The 10162-nt window shown below is 45.1% G+C and overlaps 2 protein-coding genes across 4 annotated transcripts; one reads left to right on the plus strand and one right to left on the minus strand.

Annotated features, from left to right (window-relative positions):
* The first annotated feature begins 119 nt into the window (after nt 1–119).
* LOC100828573 (pentatricopeptide repeat-containing protein At1g61870, mitochondrial) lies at nt 120–4419 on the plus strand. Of its 3 annotated transcripts, none has more exons than XR_002963882.1 (3): nt 120–1384; nt 1560–1664; nt 4169–4419. XR_002963882.1 is itself a non-coding variant. In XM_003564329.4 (2 exons), exon 1 carries the CDS (start codon nt 188–190, stop codon nt 1358–1360), a length of 1173 nt encoding a protein of 390 aa, XP_003564377.1. In that variant the 5' UTR covers nt 121–187; the 3' UTR covers nt 1361–1384; nt 4169–4419. The 3 variants fall into 3 exon arrangements, 1 of the variants encoding a protein (XP_003564377.1); XR_001405756.1 differs by having other exon boundaries at nt 1572–1664; XM_003564329.4 differs by lacking the exon at nt 1560–1664 and having other exon boundaries at nt 121–1384.
* A 2152-nt stretch (nt 4420–6571) lies between these two features.
* Nucleotides 6572–8903, minus strand: LOC100825583 (polyphenol oxidase I, chloroplastic). The gene is made up of 2 exons (XM_003564319.4): nt 7875–8903; nt 6572–7771 (listed from the first exon to the last, which is right to left on the minus strand). Exons 1-2 carry the CDS (start codon nt 8742–8744, stop codon nt 6890–6892), a joined length of 1752 nt encoding a protein of 583 aa, XP_003564367.2. The 5' UTR covers nt 8745–8903; the 3' UTR covers nt 6572–6889.
* Between the last annotated feature and the right edge of the window lie 1259 nt (nt 8904–10162).

A 10162-nucleotide genomic window follows, 5' to 3' on the forward strand; every position in this document is an offset into this window, starting at 1 on the left:
TGTGGCTAACGGGTTAACACAAACAAATGGACACCGACAATAACGAGAACAAGTCGTTGGCAGAATGGTGTCGGAGAGAGGTAAATCGAGGCTGACATACAGGGGCCACGTACATTAGTGTCGACCACTGAGCTAGAGATAGAGGGGATCATCACTCCCACTGCTAAACCCTAAACCCAACGCCGCCATGGCCGCCGCCGTCCGCCTCATCCTGCGCCGCCGCCTCTCCACCGCTACCGCCACGCCCCCAACCCCGGCTTCCATCCTGAACCCCTCCTCCCCGACCTCCGCTCTCACCTCGCGACAGAAGACCCGCCTCGCCATCTCCCTCCTCAAGTCCTCCCCGCCGCCGCCGCCCGACCAGATCCTCTCCATCTGCCGCGCCGCTGCACTCTCTCCAAACACCCACCTCGACCGTGTTGCCCTCTCCCTCGCCACCTCGAGGCTCTCCTCCGCCCCGGACTCCCTCCGAGACCTTACATCCTCCCTTCTCATCCCCCACCACGCGCCCCACGCCATCGCGCTCTTTGGCCAGGCCGGCCTCCTCCCCGACGCCATTTCCACCTTCCAGTCATCCCCCTCCACTCGCTCCCTGAACGCCCTCCTTTTTGCCTGCCTCGTCGCTGGCAACCATGCCGAGGCCGCGCGCATCTTCCAGACCTTCCCTGACGCTCACAACGTCAAGCCCAACACCGAGACCTTCAACGCCATTATAAAGTCCTTTTCTGAGTCCGGCACCACAAGGTCCTTCTACTCGGTGTTCGATGAAATGTGCAAGAAGGGCGTGAAGCCCAATGCTACCACATTTACTACCGCGATTGCTGGATTTTACAAGGAGGAGCAGTTTGGTGACGTGGAGAAGGTGATTGAGCTCATGAAGAAGCACGGATGTGGTGAGTCACTACAAGTGTACAATGCAAGGGTCCAGGGGCTGTGTAAACTTGGCCGGAGTGGCGAGGCAAAGGCATTACTGAATGAGATGGTCAAGAGAGGGACGAAGCCAAGCTGGGTAACTTATAACCATCTGATTTATGGTTTCTGTAAGGAAGGGGATTTGGAGGAAGTGAAGCGGCTATACAAGGAGATGGGAAAGAAGGGACTTGTTGGGGACAGTAGCTTCTATTTTACCCTTATCTTTTACCTTTGTAAGGCTGGTGATTTTGATTCAGCACTTGGGGTATACAATGAGACAACAGCTAGAAGTTGGGTGCCATGCTTCTCGACAATGAAGATGCTTGTGAATGGCCTTGCTGGGAGCTCAAAGGTCGATGAAGCAAAAGGGATCATTGAGAAGATGAAGGAGAAGTTCCCGGATAAAGCTGAAGGATGGAAGGAGGTAGAGGAGGCATTACCTCAATAGAATAATAGATGGGCGAACTCACAGGTATTATTCTCGAATTTCAGTATCTTCGAACTTCAGTGCAAAGGAAATGCTGTTTGTTAGAACAATTACATTGCTTCAGTTTGGAAATTCTTTAAATTAAGAATACTGATGGTTGAATATTGTATCCACCTTCTTAAATTTTCTATTCCACGTCGTAAGACCACAATATTTACAGTGTGCATTACAGAAGCTATTCTATCTGTGGAAGAAGTTGCAATTTGACTTATGGTAAAGTGGCGTGCTTCTGTAGGACCCTCATGTACATCATGACCTCTACAGCGTAGGTGTTATTTTCCAGTTCCATATAAGATTTGAACTGCAGTTTCTGTTCCTCTTGGTAACTGCAAACTGGAGCTCTGCTATTTTTGTGTTCCAGTGTATATGCCCACTAAGATATAATCTGATACCTTTCAGTAATACGTCGATTATTTCAATAAGGTCATATGAATATAAAATTTACTGAATAAGTTTTAGAAATCCAAGGAGGATTGACTATCTCAGATTAAACAACTTGATAATTGTGTCTATTAGCAAGAACCTTCCATTCATTAATTTGATGTGCCTATTAGCAAGAACCTTAGTCCAGAGGAATTGTTGAAAAACGCCTGTTTCACCTTGTAGAAGTATACCTGGGCATGGGCGGCCCGGCCCGTAGCCCAGCCTGAAAGCCCAGAAAAAAATCCGAAATGAATTAAAAAAATATTTTTCTTAAAAATAAAAATTATTTTTTATGCCGAAAATGATTATCTTAATACCAATAGGCCATTTTTTGGGGCCTCGGGCTGGGCTGCCCCTGGGCTTTACGAAACCCAGCCTGGCCTGGGGTATGCCCAGGTCTATGTAGAAGGTTAGCCGTTAGCCCATAAAGGCGAAAGTAATGTAATATCCCATTGTTCCATAATATAGGGCGTATTTTGTATCATTAAGACAAGCCGTTGACCACCATTTACACCATTAATATGTGATTTATGTGATAGAAAATCATAATACTCCCTCCGTTTGGGTTTACAAGGCTCCTCTTGAAAAATGATGGTGCCAAGGCAAATTGGGAACAAAAAGGATTAATGCTGATTTAGTGTCTAAAAATGTTGGTACCAAGATAACAAAGTTCTTGCCAATGCAAAAACCGCTCACATGCATGCAAGGGAATTAATGTTGATTTGGATAGCAAGAGAAATGAGTAAATGGTTGGAATGGTTAAAACTTAAAAGAGATGAATAGAAGGGGGGCCTTGTAATCTCGTTATTTCTGAGATTTGAAAAGGGGCCTTGTAGATCTGAATGTAGTAGTAGTAGTAAGCAAGTACTTTTCAATACGACTGTAATGACATTAGTTTTATGTCACATAAGTTATACACCACTCCCTCCTTCCAGAAATACAAGGCCAATTAGGAGGATTGAGGGAACCAAGGAAAAATCCTTGCTCGTAACATTGAGTAGTTTGGATTTTTGGTTTAGCCAACGCAAGCACGGGATTTTCTCTTGTAACAAGGGGCAATTAAGTTTTGCATACACATCAATCAGGAATTAAGAATTTAAGATACTAGTAAAAATGAGTTTTTGTGCTAGGGATGCTGGAGGGCAGGTAACAAATTAACCAAAAAAGCAAAGTGGCCTTGCATTTCTGGAAATTTCAGATTTGGGATTTGGCCTTTGTATTACTGGAAGGAGGGGGTAATAGAGTAATTATTGGTCAACCACTTCTCTTATAACCAAAAATATGCCTTATATTTTGGAACGGAGGGATTATTCCAGAGTCCAAACACTCAAACAGCACAAAAATATTCTTTTCTGATTTTCTCCTCTCTTTTTTCTTGAGAATGACTATTTTATTGTTGATGTATCTCAAAGAAATTTTTAGCCAGATTAACCACGTTGGGTTGATTCAGGAGTTGAGACTCAGGAGTTTCAAAAATGTTCTATTATCTGGGATTATGCTTCCAAAAACATGCAAATCAAAACATGTACACTTCTAATTGCAAGAGTCTAGATTATGTATTAGCCTTGTGACAGTACGGGCATATGACCTGATGGTTATAATTTCTTTCAGTAACATCACACATATAAAATATACTTCACTTCAAGGCACTCTTCAAGCCAAAAAGTGCCAATGATATCACAACTGTTGCTGCTTAGGTGCTATTGTTCCATCTTGCCTTAGTAGTTAGTATTACATAAAGTATCAACATACATGTGATTTAGTTTATGTTTCCTTTCATTTTGTTAGATTTAGTCCGTTGCTGTTCTGGCAGCATGAGTGTTGTGAACCAAATGCCCAGACCAATCAAGCAGAGTTATATTCAAAAGCATTGGGCATAAGTAGTCATTTGATTTGTCAAAATGTAAGCAAATTGATTTTTATGAACTACTCCCTCTGATCCTAAATTCTTGACTCAAATTTGCCCACATATGAAGAATGTATCTATTCTTAAAAAGCGTCTAGATACATGTAATATTTCGACAACAATTTAGGATCGGAGGGAGTATTTAAGAAGTAAAGAGAACAAACTAGAAAATAACTGGATGGTTGAAAGAGGATATTGATGCATTGGGTGTACTGATGAGCTGTTCAATTTTAATTGATTATTTGAAGACATACTTTACTCAATTTGGAAAAATGCACTTCTTTCCTTTGGTGTCTTGCTAGCTTCTCGCTGTCATTTATACCATCACTTGTCGATCACTACAAGTTCCTTCTTTTTATGTAGTACATATGTTTCCTTGTGATGTTGTATCAAGATGAAATACTAACGCACACTAATGAATTTTTCTTTTTCTTTTCCAGATGAAAGACTACTGTTAGTGACCCAAGTTTGTTGCGTTTTCAGAATGTTTGTCGGTGCGTGCCAAGTTGAGAGCTGCGCTAGTATTTGATCAACTGTTCTGAGCATGCGGAGCTTTGTGTCAGATGTATTTTTTTCTATTGAAAATATGCTAATCCCAGCTGCGGTAAGATATTGCCCATCACATTATTGTTAAGGCATTTGAAAATACCATAATATCCGAGGTAAGGCCATCTACTTAATACTTTGCGGATGCTCTGTTCTTTTGGTATGTTGCTAGAAATTATACCTGATAGTTGTGTTATTAAAACGGAAACTCTGCATGTGATCCGGGTTAAAAACAAACAAAGCGACTACCAAACTACAGTGCGTGGGGATGCCTTGGCATTCGGGTGAAAATTTGTGCAGCTTGCATAACTTTTCAATTAAAAGCGGAATACACCAGCTAACCCGAAAGGTCACAGCTGCACAACTGTGTTTGCCAGGATGCTGGCTCCTTGAAAAGTACTCCCTGCGCCCAACAATATGGGACATATTAGGGTTTGGTTGACCAAGCCTTTGACCACAAATTACTTTATGAATACGTGACTAATGTGATCAAAATCATAACCATAAGCAAATATCCTTGAATAGGAATATAATGGATATGAATATATGTCATATAATTATATATTAATAGAGTAATTTGTGGTCAAAGAAAAGATAACACGTCTCGTATTGTTGGACGGAGGTAGTACAAAAATCTCTAGAACAGAGACACCGTACAACGCAAAGGACAATCTTACAAATGACTTTAGGTGATTCGAACTATTACTCCAGTATAAATTTCTTTAGTCAAGTGTACTAAAATTACATGAGCAGAGCTTTAACGTAAACAAGCCTCATCCTGAAATTTCCAGTGAAGATGGAGAATTGTTAGTACTAGTAGTAGTATTTTTGACCATTTCCACTGGCTGTCCAGTTATCCAGAATTTGTGAGTATCATTTTTTGTGCTAGCAGCCTAGCACTGTATATTTGGGATTGTTTTCATCATGGAACCTCTAGTTTTCGTTAGCTTGTACTGCGAATGGTTCCATTTATTGCCTGAATCGGTTCTAGGTTTGGGCTAATGTGTTACTGACGACATACTCATCATTCTGGATTCCTTATTGCTTATGTTGTCAAATTGCCTTTCAAGTTTTTTTAATGGAATAACATCTCTAACAGTTCGTTTGACTTCTATTCTTGAGGCCTGGAATCTTGGAATTCATTTTATATTCAATGAACCAACTTGTTTGGCTGCCACGAAATTGGTTGCAAGAATTCAATCTGGCATTTCATGAAATCACATTTGTACCTAACCTCAATTCCTCTCGAAAAGGTATTATTTTTCTGAAATTGTCTCTCATTCTACATTTGTGGCAGACAAACATGTTTTTAAATTTAGAATTTAGATTCAATCAAATAAAATCATATTAAAAATTTACCAAATGGGTTGTAAAGTTTCTTTTTCGGAAAATCACACCTCAGAGTACCGATTGGGCCAGCCATAATAGACACAGTGAGATCCACATAGCCTGTCATCCTCCATGTTCCAGAATTCGACTGAAGAATTGCGCACAGGAAAGTGAGGAGGGCACATTGCCTGCAAGAATCGTTGTGATCTCTTCCAAAATAAAATCAGCAAAACCTGTCAGAATCTCCCTGCACAAACTGTTTCGGCAGATGGAAAAAATAGCTAGGAGTAAAAAAAATCGTTCCCCTATCCCAGAAATCCGAAACCAATTGCCAGTAGCGCACAAAATCCGCAGGTGCTCAGTTACAGAATTCGATGTCAACACCATCTCTTCAAATCCAGGTATGCCCATAATCATCATATATAAGAGGATCTCTGCGATGTTGATTTCATTAACTAGCGCACTTTCTCATGCTCCCCATGTATTCATGTCCGCAAAGAGACCCAAAAAAGCATAATCTGGTTAATCGCAAAAAAGGAAATTCCCCCGTTCCCAAATCGACCAGACTCAAGCCACACCGCATGTCGTACCTTAGTCGTGGCAGAGCCTGTCATTAGTTACAACCACACAGTCTACCAAACCCGACATGATGTCTACTCAGAACTCTGTCTTAAAATTCAGACAGTGACAGAAACTGCTCTTGCGGACATAAAGTGGGCAATATGTTCTTTTCCACTGCAGAAGGTAGCGAGTCATACGAACACAAATGGAAATATCTAACTTAAATCCCCATTCACAAAAATTGAGATCGTGCTATTCAGTCTCTTTTTTTTGTCTTGCGCAGTGGCTCTCTTGATGTGCCCAGTAGATTAGTTTTCGGTGGCCCTGATGTGCCCAATAAAAATGTATCTCGTCAAATGTAAATATTGAGATTAATTAAATTAAATGCATATAACCAAGCTCTTATATACGCTTGTGCAACTTGTGCCAAGATCTGCAAAACGAGTACAACTACTAGGTTTCCAAATATGAATATATACATGTGTTTTCAGTATCAAAAAATTGTTCTCGTCCTAACCACGCAATTCGTGGGTTTACAACTAGCTCCTGAGACAAAACAACTGAGCACAAACCATTCCTGTGTACATGTACTGCTGTACACTGCACCAAGGCGCAGTATAAAAAAAAAAGAAAGATTGAGAAGCAAATTATCCGAAGATTGCCTTCGAATGAGAAAAGGATCAAGCGATCTACAGTACGTATGCGGTTTGTTTCCTGTGGTAATCTCACTCCATCATGTACACGATTCTCAGGCCTCCGATGCTTACCTTCCCATTCCTGGGCACCAACGTCACGGTCACACTGTCGTCTCCGTCTGCACCCAGGTCCTCCAAGAGCTCGTTCAACGCCACCCTCATGCTCGTTTGTATCCCCATCCCCTTCCCTGTGCCGTCCATGCTGGGATGCATCAAGCACACGAAGCTCCCGGCCATCTCCCGCCCGCCCGGCTCGACCTTCTCGTACTCCACGGCGTTCACGTACACGTCGAACTTGACCATGTCCGCACCGTCGGTCTCGATGCCATCGATCACCAGCACCTCCTCCTGCACCTCCTTCTCCCGCCGGCTCCGCAGCACCCGCGGCCGCCTCACCTCGGCGGTCACGGCAACGTCGTCGAGGGACACCGGAAACCTGACGGACTTCAACAAGCCTTTCTTGGTGTTCACGTTGGGAGTGGCAGGCGGTTTGGCGTCGAGCCACGGCGTGCCGACGCCGTCGTACGCGTACCGGAGCTTGTCGATGTCGAGCACGTCTCGCACGGTGATGCGCACGAGGCGGGCCTCCTCGTCGTAGAAGAGGAAGGAGGAGTCGAGCCAGTCGGGGTCCGTGAAGTCGACGTGGCCGCGGTAGCCGCGGGCGGCGCCGACGTCGCGCCAGACCTCCCACAGGCGGTCGATGTTGTTGTGGTGCGGGTAGAAGATGGGGTCGCGGCCGGCGGAGTAGTAGACGCCCATGTTCTCCACGCTGGGGCGCGCTAGATCGCCGGTCCACGTGTGCATCGTGTTGTGCGGGAACAGCTCCACTGTCCCGGCGCCCGGCCTGTCAGACTCGCCGGCACGGTAGGGCTGCCCGTGGAAGAGGGACGGCAGAGCAGCATTGCTGATCATCTGAAATTGTCAAAACTTAATTAGATTGTCACACAGTACAAGGATTATTTTTTTTTGCTATTTTTGAGGTAGATATGAGCAACAAATTGGCGATCGAACGCACCTGCTTGTACATGACCCTGAGGTTCTGCTGGATCTGCTGCTCGTCGGTGAATTTATCGTCCACGCTACTGCGCACGAATTCCAGGTCCACGACCTTCGGCGGCGCGTGCCGCGGGTTCCGCACGGGGTCGTACAGCGGCGACGACGCGTTGGCGAACTCCACCGGCATCCTCATCCCCTCCGGCACGTCCCAGCTCCAGAAGGGCACGGCGAACCCAGGCTCCCCGAGCAGCTTCGCCGCGATGCGCTCGAAGAAGTAGAGGTAGGCGCGGTGGAACGCGAAGAAGAACCAGGAGAAGTGGATCTGCACGTTGAGCTCCCGGTGCGCCGTCTGCCGGTAGGAGCCCGTGCAGTAGGCGCAGTGGATGTTGGCCATCTGGTAGAAGCTCCGCGGGTCGCTGTCCGGCAGCGCCTTCATCAGCGCTATCGCGCGCTCGTACTTGGCCATGTACTCCGCGCCCACGGCGTGCGCCGGCCGCCGGACCCTGAGCGGCTCCGACGGGTCCGGGAACGTGAAGTCGATCGGCTCCGACGCCGACATCGGCGGGCAGCAGTAGAATGGCGGGAGCGCGTGCGGCGGGAGCTTTGGCTTGCCGCACGTTAGCAGGTTGGTCACGATGGGGCCGCCGATATTCTTGTCGTCGTTGCCGCCGTTGGAAAGTGGGGCGGTGAAGGCGTCTTCGTCGGCTGCGCATGAGACGATGTACGGGTCGAGGCCGGAGACGGCGAGGAGCGCCCTCGGCAGGGAGTATGTGCATGGGTTCACGGACACCGGGAAGGCGGTGTAGACGGCCGTGGCGACGGCGCAGATTAGAAGGACGCAGGCTCCGAGTGGACCACAGCGGCTACTGGCCATGGCCTCAGCCTTCATGTGCCCTGTTGCTTGGCACAAAACGGGTAATATGGTACGGCAAGCTGCTCACGGCTGTTTCTTCGTTTCGGAGCAGAGTACGACTATATAAGAACGTGTGGTTGGTTGGTTGGTTTGCTACAGTTTTTGTGGTTACCGTGCGATTTTGCGCAAAGCAAAGTGGCGACCGTGCGAGGATGTTTAGTCGTTGGTGTTCAAACTTAAACACGTGCTGGACATTGCCATATATGTGTGCCACGGCCACCACATTCACGAATGACATTGAGGTAAACCTCATCACTTTGTTAGCCTCTCAATCTCAAGGAGAGATCGACCCGGTGGTCCACGAGCCGTATACACATTGCATTCCCTAGCGCGCATGAACGTGTCATGTCGCCATGGGATCCGTTATCACGTGGATGTATAACGGAAGTACTCCGTCCACTCCAAATTATAACGTAAAATTTATTTATTTATTGTAGTCTCCAATGCACAATTTTAACTACTCCCTCCGGTCAGAATTATTTGTCGAAATATTACATATCTAGATATTTTTTGCACATAGATACATCCGTATTTGGGCAAATTTGAGACAAGTAATACCGGTCGGAAAGAGTATATAATTTTGATAATATCATGCCTGTGTGCATCAATTGGTCGGAGAGAGTATTTGGGCAAAAGGGGTTTTCCTCCTTTTTGAAAAAAATGCGCAATTTTAACTATAATTTTGATTTCTATATGTTTATAAGTTTAATTAAAATTATGGCATATAAGTACTTTGCAAGACAAATAAAATGGTATACACTCCGTCTCATATTAAGTGAAGTAATATTATCAAAATTATAACGTGCCATGTCGCCACTGGATCCGTTATTACGTGGATGTATAACGTAAGTACTCCGCCCACTCCAAATTATAACATAAAATTGATTTATTTATTATAGTCTCCAATGCGCAATTTTAACAGAGACCGGGGGGTTTCCTCCTATTCGAATTTTTTTTGCGCAATTTTTACTACAGTTTTGATTTCTATATGTTTATAAGTTTAATTAAAATTATGGCATATAAGTACTTTGCAAGACAAATAAATGGTGTTGTAGTAAAATAAAAAATTTATATGGGCCGGGCCGTAAATCCTACGTGGCGACGACCAAGTCAACATTTCCTACAAGGGTCAAGGTGCCTACGTGGCATGGTCAATCCTACGTGGCAACAATCAAGACAAGTGAACAAGTCAAACCTCTCATGCCATGGTCAAAGGGAGAAATAAGATTGAGTATGGGGCAACAAAGGTGTGGGGAGGGGACCCTTGGTCCATGGTGGACCATGGACCAACCCCTACTTTTCCCACTTAGTGCACACAAAAATTATGTACCACGAAGCAACTTTTACCGTTTTGCCCCCACTTTTCTCTCTCCCTCAAGGGTAGCCATGGTCTT

The sequence above is a fragment of the Brachypodium distachyon genome, chromosome 2 (assembly GCF_000005505.3).
Source record: "Brachypodium distachyon strain Bd21 chromosome 2, Brachypodium_distachyon_v3.0, whole genome shotgun sequence".
NCBI lineage: Eukaryota > Viridiplantae > Streptophyta > Magnoliopsida > Poales > Poaceae > Brachypodium > Brachypodium distachyon.

What these genes read in the sequence shown, in the direction of transcription:
- LOC100825583 (XM_003564319.4), bottom strand. Translation starts at nt 8,744, where the DNA reads ATGAAGGCTGAGGCCATGGCCAGTAGCCGCTGTGGTCCACTCGGAGCC. An exon ending in TCAGGGTCATGTACAAGCAG is followed by an intron (nt 7,772 to 7,874) that starts GTGCGTTCGATC and finishes TGACAATTTCAG; the next exon opens with ATGATCAGCAATGCTGCTCT.
- LOC100828573 (XM_003564329.4), top strand. Translation starts at nt 188, where the DNA reads ATGGCCGCCGCCGTCCGCCTCATCCTGCGCCGCCGCCTCTCCACCGCT.